Below are 20,000 nucleotides of genomic sequence, written 5' to 3'. Positions count from 1 at the left end.
ATTTTGGGGGCATTGCTATTACCTGTAGTCCTTTATAGTAAACTTAGACGGGAAATAGCAGTGAAGACTTTTATAGTTATTCATGAATGTAATATTTCACTCAAACTTGTCATTGGCATATCGTAATACGAGAGAGTCGCGGAAAGGATACATGTAAAGGTTAATTTTAGAAATGTCGTTAAGGGGAAAAGAGGGAGGGAGAGGACGTGCCTTGAGACCTCACTGCGATGATCTAATTACTGACTGTACGGCCTCCGCTACTGTGCTCGCCCTAGGCCTACGCCCTACAGCCTCCCCCACTCGGCGCGGAAGAGGCGAAAATTAGAACGAATAGACGGAGGGAAAAAATGGATGGTCGTTCTCGAAATAGAAAAGCAGAAATATGAGTGTTGGAGGCGAGTGCAGAAATTCGAAACGTGTTTCCTTGAAAGTCAATGTGTTTTGCTTCGTTGCTCATAACAGGTGCAATAAGGTAAAGAAAGAGGGACAGATAAGCGAAAGACCTCAGACGCCAGGAATGGAAGTGCGGTGGGGATGAAGACCTTTTCCAAGACGGTGGTACAATCTCCCTGGAACAAAGTCACCAGTGACATTAACTCTTATATCAAGCGTCAGATGGTGCACATTACCGGCTGGAGATTTGGCTCAGTTAACTACAAGGTGAGTGATCGGACCCGTTTACCCCTTTTTTTAAGGCTGTATTTTGGTCCTTTGTTGTTTAACCAAGTCTAGTGTACCACTGTTGGCTACAGCTGTGCTTCGTGTTGACTAATGATCTTTTCTGACCGGGTTCATTTTGAGGACGGAGCTGTTTTTTCAGTTAGATTTGTTAGGCAGTGGTAAAGGTTGGCCAAGTTTTACACTCTTCTGCCAGCTTGATGTTTTATTTTATTTTTGCTTTGAATGACGACACCGATATGCTGTGCGTGTAACCGCGAATAAGACAACCTCAGCAGCTGCCTCATCTCTTAATCGCGAATATAACACATACCAACACGTAAATTTACCCCAAGCATTGTGGAAAGTAAAGTAAGGATTAGCGGGTGGTATGGAACCCCCGTGTTTAGCATGGTAATTGGAGAAAAGGGAAGCGGCCGTGGGGATTTACGAGCGAAAGAGCGCGTTATGGCTGGCGCGCGTCACGGTCGTCGTATGTCCACGTTTGTAAACTTTGCGTCCCTGGTCCTCCCGCGCTGCCGATGTCGTGCCAGGGGTCTCCACCCGCGGATAAACACGGGCATTGTCTGTAGTAAACATGCACGAGACGGTGACAGCGTGGGAGGAGGGGGAGGAGGGGAGGGAAGGAAGGAGTGGCATGTCCGGGGTATGGGTCTCTTTGGCACCTTAGGGGCATCTCTCTCTTTTCTCCTGTCTTGTTTATTTCTCGCCTTCAGTAATGCCTTATCTTCAATCTGTTGTTTTTGGCACTTCCCCTACCCCTTCCTCCTTCACCTCCTCTTCCTTCTCATCATCCTCATCCTCCTTTCGCTCTTCCTCTTCTTCCTCATCCTCCTTCCGCTGTTCCCCCCCACCCTTTCCCCCTCCTCAACTACCAGTATCTCCTTGTACGCCTTAATTTATTACTGGTTTATTTTCAGCAACGTTCCAAAGGCTCCTTACTTACTGTCACTGCCTTTCCGACCATCATTACGTAATATAAAGTATTTGCCGATTAGACTCCCAACGCCTCGTCTATTTACTCTGATTGCCATTCGGGAGAGGGAAAAATATGCGACTTCTTGTAGGGAATGCCCGGCAGGATGAGTATCTCCTCTGGGTGATTTCTTCTTTATTTCGGGCAGGAACGTGAGCCCCTTTAATCCCGTCTTTATATTTTCCCCTCTTCCTTTCCGGCATCTTTATATCCCTTTCTTATTCCCCCTTGCGTCCAATTACCCACCTTCTCTTTCTTGATTCTGTTGCCGCCGCTGTCCTTCCTCTTTCTTCTCTTTCTCTTCCTGCGTCTCTTCTTTTTCTTTTTCTTCTTTTCCCTCTTCTTCTTCCTTTTCCTTCTCTTCCTCTTCCTTTTTCTCCGCCCCCTCCTCCTTTTCCTCTTCTTCCCCCCTCTCCTCCCCCTCTTCTCCTCCTTTTCTCCTCCTCTCATTCCCTCCACCTCCTCCGTGTCCTTTCCGAAGTCATATTTTGTATTGATTATGAAGTGTAATATAAACAAGGTCGTTCACTCTTGTCCTCCGCAAGCCTCCTCTGCGTGACTCCTTTATACATGAGCTTCGATTGCAACGGTAAGGAGAGAGGGAGGGGGAGGGGGAGGGGGAGCGGGAGGAGTTGATATACCAAATGTTAAAGGATGAAGTAAATACGTTGGTTATTTGCGGATTCTTCACTTCCTCCACCGCCCACGCTGTTCCCGTTCCGTTCCCTCGCCCATGGCATTAATCAATAGATTTTGCAATGTCAAGTTAAGTGCGAGAGGGGGAGGGGGAGTTGGGGGATGATGGGTAGTTGGCGTGCGGGGGAAGGGGGGTAGGGGTAAGGGGGTTGGGGGTAAGGGTCATTTGTGTCACTCCCCTCGGCCCTCGGAAGCGAGATCCCTTATCGACCCGTAGTTGGAACAAGCACTGCAGGCGCTCGACGTAGGGGGCAGGGGGAGGGATGGAAGGGGTAGGGGGGGGGGTAGGTCACGGCCGGTAATGGGTATTTCGAGAAATCCGCCGATAAGATTAGATATTATTGTAGCAGATGGGTCACGGGCCTGGGCGGGAGGGGGAGGTGGGGGAAGGGATTAGGCTTGGTAGATATTGTTTGCGGATGGATTCGATTGTCAGTGGATGGAAGTGGAGAGGAGGACTTGATGATGATGCAATTGTCGGGTGAGTTGATCGATGGATTGAGTCATAATCTGGTTGAATGAGGGAGGGGGGCACTTGGTAAGCAATACGAGGAAACGGGCGTAAATATTGGCATAATGCTTGGATAAAAATGTATAACTTATATGTCTTTCTTGATGACTTACACCGGGGTATTACCGCGCGACCATTTCATGGTTGTGCGATCTCGGGGGAGGCTCTCGTTATTGGGGCCTCGTGGCCAAGTTTGGTGCCGCTCTTGGTCTCTCTTTTTATATCTCTGTCCCTCTTTCCCTCTTTCCTTTTTTTCCCTTTCTCTTGCCCTGTCTCCCTTTTGGTGCCGATCTTGGTCTCTCTCTCTCTCTCTCTCTCTCTCTCTCTCTCTCTCTCTCTCTCTCTCTCTCTCTCTCTCTCTCTCTCTCTCTCTCTCTCTCTCTCTCTCTCTCTCACTCTCCCTCTCTCCCTCTCCCTCTCCCTCTCCCTCTCTCCCTCTCTCCTTTTCTCACTTTTTCCCTCCCTCCTTTTCTCACTTTCTTTCTCCCTCTCTCCTCCTCCTCCTCCTCTTCTGCTCCTCCGTTTCTGTTCTTTCCTCCTCTTCTTGGGAGAAAGGGGCGTGCAAGCTCCAAAGACCCACTCAAGCAAAACAAATAGGTTTATTCTATACTCCTGTGCGTCGCCTCATGTCTCCATTGTCGAGGCAGACCGGGTCGTCGCGGGTGAGCAGCGGGTGCCGTCTCTGCGTGGCCCCAGAGCGTCCTCGTGCCGTTCGCGGGCCTACCTGACCTGTGAGGAATTGTTCTCCAGGTCGCGGTCTCGACCTTGTCCCGGTAACTCCAGACGCGGACGCCGAGTAGCGAGGGCGCTCTCTTTTTTTTTTTGTATTTCTACGATGTACTGCCAAGTCCACGTGTTAGCTATTTATTTGTTATTTGTGTGCTTTGTGCTCTTTGTTGTGTTAGATCGTGACATCTTCTAAAAGATATAGTTGGACGTCGTGATGAATAGTCGCACATGTTTAACAAGACGGCGTCTGCAACCGTGCACTGGCGCGACCTCATGGAGATCGCTGCTTTGTTATCGTTTATTTGCTTTCTCGGATTATAATGCGCTGAGGACGGATTAATGGAGATGTGTTTTATCATCCTAACAAAGTTCCAGACACGTGCTTTGTGGGTAACTCGCTTCCTGGTATAATTTAAGAAAGACTTCTTTACAAGGGATATATGTAAAGAGGATTAGGCGACGTGCATAATCTTAGTCATTTGCAACCGTGGCCTCGTTATGCATTGCAGATTAGCTGCCAGGCTGATTCTTCCCTTGCTTATTTCGATCACGTGTTTTTCGTGCCAGCTTTAATCCCCCCCCCCTTACTTAATCGTATAAGTTTAGGAGCATAATGGCATCATATTTGTGTCCACGTAGATTATTTCCTCAGAGAGTAAGTGTGTTAGCAGAACGAGCCTTATCTTGCAAAACGGTCGTTGCTGCTGGTGGTGGCCTGCGTTGCTCGCACTATCAGCCCCACCAGCGAACGCCAGCTGTCATAACAGGTGGCGGTGAGTGGCTGACGTCTGCGGCGATGGTGACACAATGCTCCGTGTCAGCCTGGGTCAGCAGCGATAGGGCCATAGTAAAACACTTCTGCGTGACGACAGCGCTTGATCTAATCAGCACGAGTGTCAGCTACTAGTGGTGTGTGACGTGATGGTGGCGTGTGTGTGTCTGGTAGTGTGGGGGGAGGACATGGGTTAGAAATTTTCCACTGCTCAAACAGATCGTTTTGGTGGAAGATGACCTCAGTGAATCATTCAAATAGTGATCCAAGGGCGAGCTGAAGTACATGTCACTTCGTAAGCCATAACTCCATGTTCCTTTCCGTAATAAGAGGGTAAACCAGGGGAAGCTTAACGAAGCACATTTCAGTAGTACACCCTCATCTGCCAGAGCACATCTGTGCCGACCACGCCCCGACCACACCCACCCAATTCATTTCCTTCCTCACTTCTTCTGTGCGTTCGTTCCTTCGTTCCTTCCTTCTTTCTTTCTCTCTCGCTCACCCTGGCACCCTCGTTTCCCCCTTCCTTCCCCTCTATTGTGGTGCTGTCACTTCCCCTCTCAGCCCACTTCCACTCCCCCTGCTGGTGCCTGACACAGGTGGGACCACAGCATCGATAGAGTCCTGGGGAGGACGGGGAGGCCGGGGCGGGAGAGGTGGAGGGGGGGAGGAGGGGGAGGAGCCGCGTACATGGGCAACAAAAACAAGATCATATACAGGGGCGGGAGTCATGTTGCAGCGCCCGTCCCTCCCATACTGCGGCTGTGGGAGGCTCCTGCTAACGACTTTATGCCTTTGGGGCATTCGTGAATCGTATTTATCTTTAGTTGGCTTATTTAGATTTATCCATCTCTCTATTAGTCTGTCTGATTTTTATTTTTTTATTTATATATCAGTTAGTCTATTTATCCAACCCATCCATCTGTCTCCCCTCTCCGTTTTCTTCTCTCGTTTTTTTCTTTTAAACTTCCCCCTCTCTTTCCCCCCTTTCTCCTCATCCCTACTCTCCTCTTTGGTCCCTCCCTTCTCTATTACGGTCCCTGGCAACCTCCTTCCTCTCGGTCTTATTATTTGCACTTTCCTCACGAGTACACCCAGCGTAATCTCCCCGACTCCTACCTCTTCTTCGCCATTCCTCCTCTCTGTTCTCTTTGCCTCCCATCTAATCATTATTCCCCTCCCCACTCCATTCTTCCCCTCCATGTCCCTCTCTTCCCCTCTCTTCTTCTCCTTTCCCCGCTTCTGTCCTCTGTGCTTTTTTTCTAATCATTATTCCCCTCTTCACCTTATTTTTCGCTTCTCCTCCCCGACCCTTTCTTCCCATCTCCGTCCTTCTCATCATCCTTTCCCATCTTCTACCCTTTTCTTTCCCTCGTTCCCCTTCCTTTTTCTTCCCCTCACTCCCCTCTCCTCCCCAACCCTTCCCTCCCCGTCCCCCTTCTCTCCCCATCTCTCCTTTCCTCTCCTCCCCTCCCCTCCCCTCCCCTCCCATCCACAGCCCTCCCGTACACCCTCGTGCATGGCTATTGCATTCGGCGGGATTACTTGCTGTGTGTCGGACGTGTGTCAGCCGAGACAAGCACGAGAGAGCAGGCATCACGTCCGCCGCTTCCATGAAACTCGCATGATGACGTGGATGGATAGAACTCACTTTATTCCACTTAACTCTTACTATTGTATTTTCCCTTTGCTTGTTTTAGGTAGGATACATGTGTATGTGTGTGTTTGCATGTATGTATGTATATATATATATATATATATATATATATATATATATATATATATATATATATATATATATGCATATATGTATATATGTATATATACATATGTATATATAGAGAGAGAGGGAGAGGGAGGGAGAGAGAGAGAGAGAGAGAGAGAGAGAGAGAGAGAGAGAGAGAGAGAGAGAGAGAGAGAGAGAGAGAGAGAGAGAGAGAGAGAGAGAGAGAGAGAGAGAGAGAGAGAGGGGGAGGGAGGGGGAGAGAGGGAGAGAGAAAGGGGTGAGAGAAAGGGGGAGAGAGGGAGGGAGAGAGAGAGAGAGGGAGGGAGAGAGAGAGAGAGAGAGAGAGCGAGCAAGAGAGAGAACGAGTGAGTGAGTGGTGTTCTGTCAGATTATGTGACGTTAGTTTATTTTACGATTTCAAATGTGTTAAACAGTCTATGCTTTTCTGCTTTTAATGTTTAATTATGATTTACCATGCGCATTATATCACTCTACACACCAGTCTAGATGTGGTGTAATATGAGTCGGTCCACTTCCATCCACTTCACACGAAGCCTGTTGCACGCTGTTCCTTGACGCCGATAGTGCAGTTTCAGCAGCCAAGTTAAGCGTCGTGGCATCAGTGATAACTCGGTGGCGAAGGGGGCCTCAGGAGAAGCGGAGATGAGGCGGGGGGGGGGGGGGGGGGGATGGTCCTACACCCCCGCGGCGCTGCAGGAAACGTCGACCTGGCTCTCGAGCTTTGCATAAGGAGGGAGTTGAGTCGTGTCGACGCTTAGTCGGTAGTAAGGAAGGGCGTTCAGTATGGAAAGGTCATGGTATCCCGTTACGTCCATCTTGAAACTGTCATTTTTTTTACCGCCTTTTTATTTAAAGTCTGTCCAGCCTTGAATCCGTCTATTGCAACGTATTAATGCCCCAGAATGCAAGAGGATGGCATTCTCCGGAGCATGCAACAAAAAAGGCCGTCTGTGCCACTGAGGAGTTGGGCGAATGTCCGAGCAGTTAGAGTGGCCTTTACTAGCCTCCCATGGGCCCGCCACGTGGTGCCGCCTGCAGTAACTTCCTCGTAATAGTAGATATCCCGTTATATGAGGCTGCCAGGCTTGTCAGGGCTGGCCGCTCTGCCATCACCAACCCTCGCCCGAGCTAACCATTCTGGCTGCTCGGGGGTGGGGGTGGGGGTGGCGGGGTGGAAGCCTGGCACTGGTGAGTTAGGTTAGTGATTTGGCACTGCTCGCTTCGACTGGTGGCGTGCGTCTGGAATGGCGCCGTTTACGTAATGTTTGGGTATAGAAATGCATTGGTTGATGCAGCTCATCTGTTATTGCACGTGCCTACCATGATGTTAGAAACTTCCGCAAGATGTGCGGTGTGAATGTTTTTTTTATTTTTTATTTTTTATTTCTTTGTTGCCATCGTTCGAGTTAACTGAAACCTAAACAAAGGCTAACAGTGAACAAACGCAGTGTTGTTACTGCGTGCGTCTAGTAAAGCAGGCAAGGGTGTATCTTTGTCCTGGGTTTGTACCATCTTCCGTGGCCGCCGGTCACCCTGGAGGGCATCCGTGTAGAGCGCAGGGTATTGTCTTTCAGCGAGCGTGGCTGCGGTAGGGCATCCCCACTCCCGGGCAAGCTCACGGGGGGCGGGCGGGGCTGCGGCTGTGGAAGAGGAGGAGGCGGCCTGAAAAAGTGGCCTTGTAGCGAGAAAAAGCCGAGCTGTAGCGCCGCATCAAGAGCCCTCCGCTTACCCACTTGCTCTTCTGCCGCTTGGTCATCGGTTCCCACGCTCATCCCGCGCTCTCTGGGGATTTCTCAACGCAAACTCTTATCTCTGTCATGTCGCTCTTTCAGTCTGTTTTGTTCACTTTATTTCTTTCTTGTTTTCCATTGGTGTCTGGAGTATTGCTTACCTCCAACTCTCTTCCCTACCTGACAAACACATCGTTTCGTTACACGCTCAAACTAGATTGTATAAATAGTTTTGATTTCATATTTGCCGTTATCCTACTTCAGTCTCTCTTCACCATCCATCCCCGGTCCCCAACCAGGCTCTTGTGTGACATGCCATGTCCTCGGCTTCTCTTAGCAACTCCCTCCGCGCCCGGCACGCACCTGTCTCCTCCCGTGCCCCACTCGCCCGCCACGCTCCCTCCCTCCCTCCCTCCCCCTCCCCCCTCCCCCCTCCCCCCTCCTTCCCTCCCTCCTCCTTCCCTCCCTCCCTCCCTCCCTTGCTCTGCTGGCTAGCCTTGTCTTTTTTCATATTCTCCTTTCTTTTCCTCCCTCCTTCTCGGGGCCCCATTCTTTGTTGTCGTTTGTTTCTCTCAATTTTGCTCTTCCTCTGTTTCTTAACATTTCCTTTTTTGTTTTATTTTTATTGCCTCTTTTTTCTCTTTTCTCTTTCTTTCATCTCTGACCCGTTTCTTTCTTTATTTTTCCTCATTCATCTTGTTTTTTTTCCATCGCTTTCTTACTGTCGCGATCTTATTTCTCTTTTCGTTCATCATCCTCTCCTCTCTTCTCCTCCCACTCCCTATCTAACTGTCCCTTTGTATTTCTACCTCCCCCTTCTCCTCTAATTTCCTTCGTTTGATCGCTCTTTTCTTCTTTCCTTACTTCCTTCCTTCCTTCCTTCCTTCCTTCCTTCCTTCCTTCCCCCCCTCCTTCCCCCCCTCCCTCCTTCCCTCCCCCACTCCTTCTGTTTACATTCTCTTTCACCCTAAATGTCAAAGATGATGGGGCGTTTGACAGGTGTGTCTCGACGGGTTCCATGCGAGCTCCGAGTTGCAGGCTTCCCCTCGATTTCTTGTCGCCTCTGTTGCCGCACAGGTGGCAGGCTTGTGCGAGTTGGCTCTACTGATTACAATGGGTTGTTTTCATTGTGTGTGGTCGCGTTCATGAACTGCGTGTTCGTTTGATCCCCGCCCATGGAGCCCCGCGGCATTCACGCATGGCATTATCGTTCGTGCAGATTGCCAAGTTGCGAATGCCATCCTCAACAGTCACAACCTTTCGCGCTATTGCTCTCCTACACACACTCCTCCTAATGCCTCTTACACATGTCCCTCCGGAGGAAGCATTGACACGGCCTCGTGCAGAGCGTGGCCCCACTGGCACTCGTCCAGCCTTTGGGGACGGACGAGAGATGGGCGGGGCGGCTGCACTGCGTAGGGCTGTCACGGAATGTCTGGTCCCCCTAGGACGCGAATCAACTGTGTCTGTCTGTATAAATAAATCCTCAGCGAATGATGTAGATAAACAAGTGCGACAGGCCCGGATGATAGGAAATGTTTAGATTTTCTCAATTATGTTGTTTACTTATTTACGTTTACAACATTCTCCGAGAAAACAATAGAAAAGTTGTGCATTTGCACAGTCGCGCGTGGCATACCCAAAGCGGAAAGTCTCTTTAATCAGGGACGCATCTGTTGACCGACAGTTTTATCAGATTAAAAGATGGCAGGCTTGTGTGTTTGTGTTTGTGTGGTGGGGACAAATCTTTCTTGTGTTGGGGAAGGAGAACAGGCTCGTAGTGTGTGATGCAATGATGCTTACGTCATAATTTGCCGTGCAGAGAGCGGGGTCGTTACCAGCCCCAGGGATGACATGGTGACATAGGATTGACAGCCACGACTTGGCTTTCGTAACTCGCCGCGAGGACAGCGCCGCCAGTGCCTTTGTCCTCTCTACAGTGCAGGTGCGGGAGGGCGGTTCGCTCAGCCCTGGCTGGGGGAGGCAGGGAGGGAGGCAGACCAGGGTGGGGGGCAACGGTGTAATTGTTCCCTCCACATGTCTTGCAGTTTGCCATCTGATTGACTTTTTATCTGGAGGCCGAATGGCTATGCGCCTGAAGAACGCCGTCTGTGATATAGTCACTGGACTTTTGTGAAGAATTGTATGAGCATCATTGGTCGTTTAATCTCATTATTTCTGATAGCCATGGAGAAGCAAGTGGGAAGTATACACTAGTTTCTTAGGTATGCATAATTGTATGTTTTTAGTCGGATTGGCGATTAAGTGGCTGCGTGACTAAAGAGAGGGAGAGAGAGAGAGAGAGAGAGAGAGAGAGAGAGAGAGAGAGAGAGAGAGAGAGAGAGAGAGAGAGAGAGAGAGAGAGAGAGAGAGAGAGAGAGAGAGAAAGAATATGTGCGCCCGAGAGACACCATAATCTGTCGGCAACGAAACGTTTCAAGGTGGACAAGTACCTGGTTGGTTCCCGCGGCCAGGGGACCCGGCCATGATGATGTGACGTGGTAGGATCGTGACAGTGAGGTAATGCTAACTTAGTCAGGTATTAATTAAAAGGGAGAATGGGACTGTGTCGGGCGTCCTTCTTGTTTTGCATCGTTATCGTCACCATCACTATCATCATCAATATCATCATCAGTCATCGATCATCCAACCATCATCGGTTTTACCTCTCCGTTTCCACCCTTCGCGAAAGTGACTATCTGTTCGATTGGTGCGATGGTCGTGAAGGAAGACCTGTGGCGGCAGGGGACGGACGATGCAGCAAGGCGGGTCGTAGCACCTTGGGGAGCCGGGCGGGCGGCAAGTCTGAGCCCTCCTTGACCTTTGACCCTCGACCCTGCTACCCCTGGATGCGGCAGAGGGAAGGGATGGGAAGATGGGGGAAAGATTAAGGCTCAGGGAATAATTGCGAATCGTTGAGCGCCAAAGACATGCATGTACATGCAAATCGATGTATCATCGTCGGCATGGGCCGTGTATCATATCCTTTATTATTATCATTATCATCATCATATCACTATTATCATTATTATGAATTGAATTAGTAAATACTTCAACCTGAGGGCCATTATGCAGGATGGGAGAGAAAGGATGGGGAGATTATAGAAGGCTTCTCTCATGTTGTGTTCACACTATTATGTAATGTATATCGACCTTTGACAAAGAAACAACCTGTTCCCATAATTTGATAGGGAATGTATGAGAGAGTGCATAGTTCAATCTTTTGCTGCAGTTCATGATATCGTTACAGCACTTCAATATTAAAATTGTGATTTTCTATAGAAAGATTATATAAATGTTTTATTCTTTTCAGGCGCCGACTTGGCGACTATGGGGCGAAGAAAAAACAGAAGATGCCATCTATACCGTGTACCTGAAGAAGGTTCGCTACCATCATCCTTCCAGGAGCATAACGCAAGTATGTTTAACACTGTGTGTTTCGTTTTTTTTCCAAAATATTAATAATTTGCCTATCAAACTTTATATTTCTTGTTAGCATGGCTTTCATTTGTATAAGAACCGCTTTTCTTTTTGTACGCAGTATAGTATTTGACTGTAACAATAAACATCGTATAGCCAATGAGTACCTTTCCCTTTCGTCTCCAAGGAATCTGACGATGACGAGATATCCCACCTGGAATGGGAGACGGTCCGGGTCCGGTTCCTCAAGGCGGGAACCCTGGAGAAGCTCATCGAATCCTTGGCATCTGATTCCGGCGAGTTGGAGTCGACCTTCGTGAACGTATTTCTTGCGACGTACCGCACCTTCGCCTCGACGAAACAAGTCCTAAACTTAATTCTCGACCGCTACCTCGCCCTTAACTCAAGTAGTAATAAGATAAAAATACCGCCACATCTCCGGGAAGATCATAAAAAGTGAGTTTGGTCTCTAGTGGGACGTGTTTGATTTTTTTATCCCATGCATTGTAAATAATAAAGACGGCAGCAAGTAGTACTCACTGTTTCTAGTTTATAACTCGATCAAGTCGAATGTTGGACAATGACTGGCAGAATGATTAAATTAATGTGAATATACTGTTCGACATGAGTTCATCATCCCCGCTTTTCCCAGGGCTTTGAGATTAACCCTGCAAGTATGGCTGGATGCATACCCAGAGGACTTCCGGGACCCCCCCAAGTTCACGTGTCTCCAGCAGTTGCGGGAGTTCACGAGGGCGAACCTCCCGGACTCCGACCTCAACATCAAGGTCGGATACAAGCTCGAGAAGATGAGAAAAGAAGAAGAAACTAAAGGTGAGTCCTTATCCTTTACAGAAATCATGTGTTCATTTTATTACATTTTTATAACTACCTTCATTACCATGTTAATGTAGATTGTAATAGATAAGATGATTTCTGAGTAATTTACTACTTAGTGATACTATTACTGTTTTTTTTTCAGGCTCTCCCATGCTTGAAAGGATATTGTCATGTGAAGAGATGAGAGTCCATTGCTCCTCACCTATGAAAAATGGACACCACCAGCCTTATGAATTCCTTGATATCTCGGAAGAAACTTTTGCCCAGCAGCTAACAAGAATGGATACTGTAAGTTGATATGAAAAGAAAGGATTTATTCATATTTATTAATGTGACAGTTCACCCATAGTAAATGATTTCTTGTTTTAAATTAATTTTTATTTAGTTGATATGAGAATGAATCATAAAATATATATCTTCTACAGGTTCTGTTCAAGGGCGTCGTGGCCCATCAGTGCCTTGGTTCAGTTTGGTCAAGAAGGGACCGTGGCCGAGGGGACTCTGCAGCAACAGTGACAGCTACAGTAGACCAGTTCAACGCAGTCAGCTTTCGCGTGCAGTCTACCATCCTTGTGGACACAGAACTCAAGCCTTCTCAGCGTGCTAGACTCATAGTCAAGTGGATTGATATTGCTCAAGTATGGAAATTAAATCATTACTTCCTGTTTTGTTTATTGTCATTCAATTTCAGATGTTACATATTCCTTGTAGTATGCAGTATATGTAGTTGATTCTTATTTAACAGTTAGGTTCCTGAGAACTGTGATTAAGCTAGATTAAATACTATATGTCTCCATATCATTTTCTCTGTTCAGTGTTGGGAAACATAAAGGATGACTGTTTGTCTGTTTGATGCCATAAACCTTTCAACACAACATTAACAATATCAATGTTGAACACGAATCAGATGTAAAATATTTCTGTTTGTGTTTTTATTTCAATACCATTTTAGATATCGCTGTAAGAGTAACATAGCTGATAGATTGAGAGTTTGAAAGTATGCTAAAGGATACTGACCACCAATCTGATTGCATAATGATAAGTTCATAGTGATAAGCAACTATCCAATAGAATTTGAATCTGTTAAAGGCTTATGGCCCTTTATAATAAATCTGTCTACCTTTCAGGAGTTGAGGATGCTGAAGAACTTTTCATCTCTGAAGGCCATCATTTCTGGACTACAGTCAAATCCTATCTACAGATTGAAGAAGACGTGGGGGGCCGTTATAAAGGATAAGGTACAATATCTTTTTCTCTCGACTGAATACTGTGTATTGTGTTGATTTTACTTGATTGGAATTTTGAATTACAAGTATCACCAAGAGGGCTTGGAATATTATTTTTAGACTTTGAAGACATTTTTAGATTTCCTTCAAGTTGGACTAGGCCTACCTGTGGTGTTGATTTTATATAAGCAAAATTAATGGATATGTATTTTTATTTGATTTCTCATTAATGATTCTGAGTTACTCAAAGCTCCTTAAGTTTACAGTTCTATTTTTATTCCTTTAGGCAGAGTTATTTGAGGAGTTGGCAAGAATCTTCAGTGAGGAAAATAATCAACTTAACCAGAGAGAATTACTCATGAAGGAGGGAACTGCCAAGCATGCAGAGACAGCTCATGCGAATGACAGACATCTTCCAAAGGCACTAGAGAAAATGGCAATTAATCCATTGGTAAGCAATAGATTCTTGTTCTGATCCTTGTGTTTCTGTAGTATTTTGAATACTATTTACAGAAGTAAAATATTCAATAAAGAATTAGCATTGGTATAAATTCATTAGATGATGATGGATATAAAAATTGGTTAATAAAGATATTTGATTTAAATAATAACTGATGCCCTCTTGTAAATAATCTCATTATGTTTCAGGCTGTGAGTTATGGAACTATTCCATATCTTGGCACATTCCTGACGGATCTCACAATGATTGACACAGCAATTCCAGATACTGTGTCTAATGGCCTTATTAACTTTGACAAGAAGCGTAAAGAATTTGAGGTTCTTGCACAGGTTAGTGTTTCATAGGCTGGTATATTTGTTAGGACAAATGAAGAAAATAAAAAGAAAAAAACAAATGAAAGTCAAATCATTCCTTGATAAATAGATAAACATTGAATGTGATCTCTTACATTGATAGTCAATAAAAATGTTCATATGCATTCATCTCTTCTTTATTGTGGACATTGTAATAATTCAGTTTCGACCCACGCAGATCCGTCTGCTACAAGGTGCAGCTAATGCCTACCAGATGGTGAGAGACGAGATGTTTGAAAGATGGTGGGACTCAGTGTTGGTGTTAGATGACAAAGAGGCCTGGAGGCTGTCCTGTCAGATTGAACCCCAAGGATCTTCAGCTCCATCTTCAACCAGAGAAAGTAGAATGCGGAAGAGAGCACAGTACGTATCAGGTGTCATTACCATTGCCTGCCATTTTGAATTAACGGCTCTTAATTTGAAGTCGGTTGTTCTGATATGTATGGTCATTTTTATTAGGATTAACCTGAAGTATTCTTGGACTGTTTATGGGGCTTATGCCCTGTTCTTGTCTCTCTTCTTTTTTTTCTTATTATTATTCAGGCCATTGCATAAAGTGCAATTTGATATGCTGCAATATCAATTGATATAAAATGGATGGGGCCTGCATGGTCATAATGTCCTTTAAAGTAGCTCATTCTACTTCATTGTAGAGAAATAAGGCATGCAAAAGATGAGTGTCAGTGCATGATGAAACCCCTAATGCAGTGGTCAGCAACCTGTGACTTTCAGACCTACGCAGCTCTGGCCCCTGCAAACAAAATGTCTAAATTACCATAAAAAATGACTGCTAAAATACAGGCATAAGTAGCCCCACCACCATAGTATAGGTGACCAGGTCTCTGCTAGGTCCTCTAGGCAGTATTATATAAGGAGTAGGTTCATAGATAGTTTATTTTATGACAACTGTATTATTGTTATTAGTATTGATATTGTTAATATTAAAATGTATGTGAGTATGTTTAACTTCCATACAGGATTGTGGAAAAGGAAACTCCAACTGCTTTGTATTTCCATTCATAATATACACTCCGGCTCCAAGTGTGAGATAACCAGCTCTTCACACATTTAGAGTTACCAACCCTTGCCCTAATGCATTCTCTTCAGAGAGAATATTAGCAGTATTCGCATTACTCAGTGTCAACATTCTGTCTGCAGTAGAGGTAGATTTTCTTCACTAATTTTCTTGTATTTTTCATTTGCAGATTTGGTCACAGGAAGAATGATAGCATAGCAAGTACTTCTAGTGGATCATCTAGTAGTCAGTTCTTCTTTGATAATGATTCAATCAACAGTCCAACAAGTCACAATGACACATGTTCTCTGGAGAGAAAGGTGTGTAAAACTTCTACTTTTGTCCTTGGCAGTACTGATAATTTGTTTATAGTGTAAATGATTGTTATTCAAAATATTATTGTCCATAAATTCATTCACTTGGTGAGATGTGTTTCACTTTACCAAATTGAACATTCCTGTTTGCTTTCAGATGTCTACGTCTTCAAGCAGCTCATCCCTACCTTCCCTAGATGTTTCTGTTCACTCTGGCGGCACTTCCACATCTGGTCGAACGCCAGATCGTACCTCAAGCAACTCACAGCAACAGTCAACACAATCTCCTTATATTACTCCAGACTTTTACATTATTAGAGTTTCAATTGAGAGTAGTGCCCATGAAATTGAAGGTAAATAAGGTTCATTATTGAGTCATATGATTAGAAAAAAAAGCTATATAATGTATTTTGTTTTATTTTGTTTTTCTAATAAATTCTTTTTTTTTTGCCCATAACATTGATATAATTCCTTTTATACCAGGTGTCAATCTCTACAAAAGCATTATGCTGAGCAACTCGGAACGTACTGTGTCAGTAATTCGAAAAGCCATGGAGAAGCATGGGTTTGAAGGCAATCCAGAGGACTACACTTTAGCACAATTCCTACCTGATGGTGGTAAGTTTGAAGATTTGTTCAAGATGTATGCTTCATGTGTTGGTTGATAATGATTGTAAAACCAGATAATATTGCACTTCTTGGTTGCTTTTCAAAATGTAATACATACTTGAAACTGAGAGCATTATCATCAGTGTTAATTCTGATGTGCTAATTTAGAAATTAATCTGAAGAAAAAAAATGTGAATATTAGTGTAGGCAAAAACATTTGTAAAGTGATAATAATATGTATTTGCTTTTTCTCCCACAGAAATGCTGCTTCCTGCCTCTGCTAATGTTTACTATGCCATCAACACTCAGTATGATTTAAACTTTGTTCTTAGACGACGAAGACACGGTGATGAAAACACAATAATCAGAAAGAATCCTGTTAAAGATCACAAAATGCGGAAAAAGCTTCTGATCGCTTAATTTAAGGATCTCTTAACTTGTGATGCATCACTTACCGAGTGGTGTCAATCACTGTGCTTGTGGACAGCTACATTGTTGGCACCTAACTTGTGGCTTTTCACTTTGTTTATATCCAATACTTCCATTTTTGGCAACTTTACTTATCAGTCATTCATGACAATTGAGCCATGAGACCTGAATATGCGCCACTGATTCTCTGGCCTACTCAATATACAATGTATAAAATGCAAGAGACATTTTACAGTAAAATGTTAAAACATGTGAAAACTGTCTGTCTAATACATAAATGTGTGTGTGTGTGTGTTTGCGTGTGCGTGTGCATGTGCATATGTGAGTGTGCATGTGTGAATTTGATGAGAAATTCAAACTCTGTCTTACAATGACTGATTTTTATTCAATTATTTAACTTAACTACTGAATCCATTCCCTGTGAAATTTTTGATTTCTAATATTCCTGGGTTGTAAAAGTGGAAATTTGTAAGATTTTCCCAGGGCTGTGAATTTATTACTTGCTTCTTTGGCTGTTATGTGGTCTTATGCATGATGTTTTGGGGAAAATCTCCAAATTGATAATGATGAAGTCATGTTTGATTGTCTTTTGTATAAACAAGATATTGATTTTTTTTTTTTTTTTGGAAAACATTGACAATCAGACAGATGCCATCTTATTAAATAATACTCAAGTATTGTGCATCTACATGTTCATTTTATTTTTTTATGCTTAGAAGTTTTCACATTTTAGCTTTAATTTTTTATCTTTTTGGAATCTGGTGAAAACTTGAGCTATGAGTTACAAATGTACATGTTGACCACAATTTGGTTTATTTATTACTCTTTCTTAGCACCCTTCTGCAGCACCCTTTTAGAGTAGTCTCGTGGGGCAATGATATGTCTTGAATTAGAGACCGAAGCTAATTCATGACAACACCACGTGATAGGGAAAGAAACATTTCCTATTATCTTACAAGATAATAGAAAATGGTGTACTGTGCACATGACTTGCTATATAGACCTAAGCTTGTCCTAAAATATTTTTATTTCAATTTTTTTTTCTTCTTCTTCAGATTTCTGTACTAAAAGTAAAAAGATGCTTTCTATTATCAGAATGAAATCTTGGCCTGAAATTCTTGTAGATTTTGAAGAGTAAGAGTAAAAAAAATGCAACTAGTAGATTATCACCCTAGTATTGGTGAATTTATCAAAAGAATTGAGGCCAACTTTAACTTCCTAATAGCCTTGGTCTCTTTGTCACTCAAAGAGTTGTTTTACAGAGTTCAAATTTTATCTTATGATATTGTAAATACTGTGTAGGCTATGTTGTATACTTGTAAAAACACTATATTGTTACCTTTGTAAATAAATTTATTATTTCTTAATATGTTTTCTGTACCCAGTTTTCCTTGCTAAAAAAAAGTGTTCTTTGTGAGCTAATTAAACAAGCAGACTAATTATTTGACATCTATGTAAATTTGCTAACTTCAAATCCTGTAACTCTCATACAATGAAACTTGCTATAAAGCATTATCTTTGTCCTTAAATTGTGCCTAAAGCACAGCTTTGATAAAGGTTCCCATAACAGTGAGGAGACTAAATCTCATAGATATACCAAAGAACAAACCCTTTTTTATTGGGTAAGAAAGCAGAAGAGATAGAACAGTAATTGAGATTTAGAAATGGTGATTAAAAGTTCTCAAAACTTGTATATTTATGCATTACCTTGAGATATGAGGAACTAGGAATTATCCATAGAAGAAATACAACAAAAAGACACTCTCTTTTATTTAGTTTTCACACTTCACCTTATGCAAAAAGTAATAATATATCTTTAATCTTATATATAAGTCACAGCAATCTTTCCTATGAGGAGATAGATACTAACCCATACCTATATAAATCCTCAACTACTGAACAAAATGTTTCACACACTACCAGGTAAAATACAGTATCTTGGAATAATAATATCCTACCTGATAAATATATCTAAGGTATAAGAAAAACTAAGCCACTCTTTTGGCACAGATTACAACCCTGTAAGCTGATAATGTGAGGAACCTTTTGAGTAAGAATGCTTAGTCTTTTGATACTATTTATAAAACCAAAAAGAGAAGCATGGAGACTTTAAAGCTATAATCATATATTATCTACTTAACCCGTTGCCGACGTGCCCGGCTAGAACTGGCAACCCCCTACGCCGGGCCTAAGTAATATCGCCTCGGGGACGTCACACTGGTGTGTCGTCCTGTCACCAGGCACTTTGCCGTGTCACACGGGTGTGACACCCCGTCGTCATTGGGTTAACAGATAGTACTCATTAACGTGATAGGAATCAAGTTACTTTACTGAAAATAACTTGATATAAAAATAAATATTTCAAAAATATATAATTTTTTAACACATAACACTCCAAACACCAAGTCATTTTAAAATTGTCAAATTATTCACTGTTTTCTGTATCCTTTAGTAATATTTCAGCCTATAATGGAGGTATGCAATAAACTAAACATGTAACTGTTATAATCTGATGTTCATTGCTAACTCGTCATTTATATTTAGATTTTGCAATATAATTAATCAAACGATTATATTTTCAAATATTAATCTGTCATGTGCATATTGCCTTTATTCCCCAAATATTGCAGTCAAAATAAAAAATAAACAGTATGTGAACTAAACACTGAATAACTATATGTATCATAAAACTTTCATAAAACCTGAACCAATGCATCTAACAATGTAAAATAACATACCAAAAGATTTTTGTTTTTCATCTACTCTGCTGCAGTGTCCTTTATGGTTTTGTTTTATTATTTCTTTTAACACTTTATGGTTCTGCAAGGGCTTAGTCACCAAGTTTCAATTACAACCTGACCTCACCTGTTTACCCCATTCCTTGAATTTTCAGGAAAATAAGTCTTTATTCACATGAATATCATGATAGCTATTATTAACCCATTGCAGATGGGTGTTATGCCATATATAACAAACAAGTTTTTGGTCTGACAGTGGGCTTCATGATGTAAGTGACAATAGTTGTCATGCCATATTTGATGTTGGGGAAGAGTGGATCACTGTGTTTTTTTGAATTTTACAGTGAGTAATAACTATATCTAATGAGTGATAATGAAAATTACAATCATAATTACTGTAATTGCCATAATATTAATCAAAATGGGTTTAATCTAAAATCCAAAACAGTATGGCACCACTTTCTCCTAGCACTAACAGGAAAGAAAGCCTTGGATGGCACCCATTCATTGATTCTAGCAAACTCTGTCTTTAGAGAAATGACACACAGTAAGATACCGATCTCTTGCTCTAAAGTACCAGTAATGAAGGATGTTCTGGCAGAATGAGGATATTGGCGACTCAAACCATGCCCAGTGTCTACAATATGCCCCTGTGTCACTCACAGTCATAAGCACAGATATCCTTCCTCTTCCCCATCTCTACAGATTATCTTCATTGTGGATGGTTATTTTATTTGTATTTGTTAAAACCAGTACA

At 43.2% G+C, this 20,000-nt stretch overlaps 1 protein-coding gene across 14 annotated transcripts in view; it reads left to right on the top strand.

The window, feature by feature from the left end:
• Positions 1 to 17,872, top strand: part of Rgl (Ral guanine nucleotide dissociation stimulator-like) — a 123,597-nt gene extending 105,725 nt beyond the window's left edge. For 12 of the 14 annotated variants that reach the window (XM_043001204.2, XM_086541883.1, XM_086541882.1 and 9 more), the window contains 13 exons: positions 11,153 to 11,257; positions 11,447 to 11,715; positions 11,912 to 12,093; positions 12,242 to 12,387; positions 12,525 to 12,737; positions 13,227 to 13,337; positions 13,612 to 13,776; positions 13,974 to 14,114; positions 14,317 to 14,501; positions 15,344 to 15,473; positions 15,625 to 15,820; positions 15,951 to 16,085; positions 16,336 to 17,872. In XM_043001204.2, coding sequence (XP_042857138.1) covers positions 11,153 to 11,257; positions 11,447 to 11,715; positions 11,912 to 12,093; positions 12,242 to 12,387; positions 12,525 to 12,737; positions 13,227 to 13,337; positions 13,612 to 13,776; positions 13,974 to 14,114; positions 14,317 to 14,501; positions 15,344 to 15,473; positions 15,625 to 15,820; positions 15,951 to 16,085; positions 16,336 to 16,496 — 2,139 coding nt within the window. In that variant the 3' untranslated portion in view covers positions 16,497 to 17,872. Of the gene's footprint in view, positions 1 to 462; positions 661 to 11,152; positions 11,258 to 11,446; positions 11,716 to 11,911; positions 12,094 to 12,241; positions 12,388 to 12,524; positions 12,738 to 13,226; positions 13,338 to 13,611; positions 13,777 to 13,973; positions 14,115 to 14,316; positions 14,502 to 15,343; positions 15,474 to 15,624; positions 15,821 to 15,950; positions 16,086 to 16,335 lie in introns of all 14 variants that reach the window. The other 2 variants (XM_043001157.2, XM_043001165.2) reach the window with 1 other exon arrangement.
• The last annotated feature ends 2,128 nt before the right edge of the window (positions 17,873 to 20,000 follow it).

The sequence above is a fragment of the Penaeus japonicus genome, unplaced genomic scaffold (genome assembly GCF_977035675.1).
Source record: "Penaeus japonicus unplaced genomic scaffold, GWHDUDI00000001_assembly GWHDUDI00000011, whole genome shotgun sequence".
Lineage (NCBI taxonomy): Eukaryota > Metazoa > Arthropoda > Malacostraca > Decapoda > Penaeidae > Penaeus > Penaeus japonicus.
This window is presented reverse-complemented; position numbering and strand designations above follow the sequence as displayed.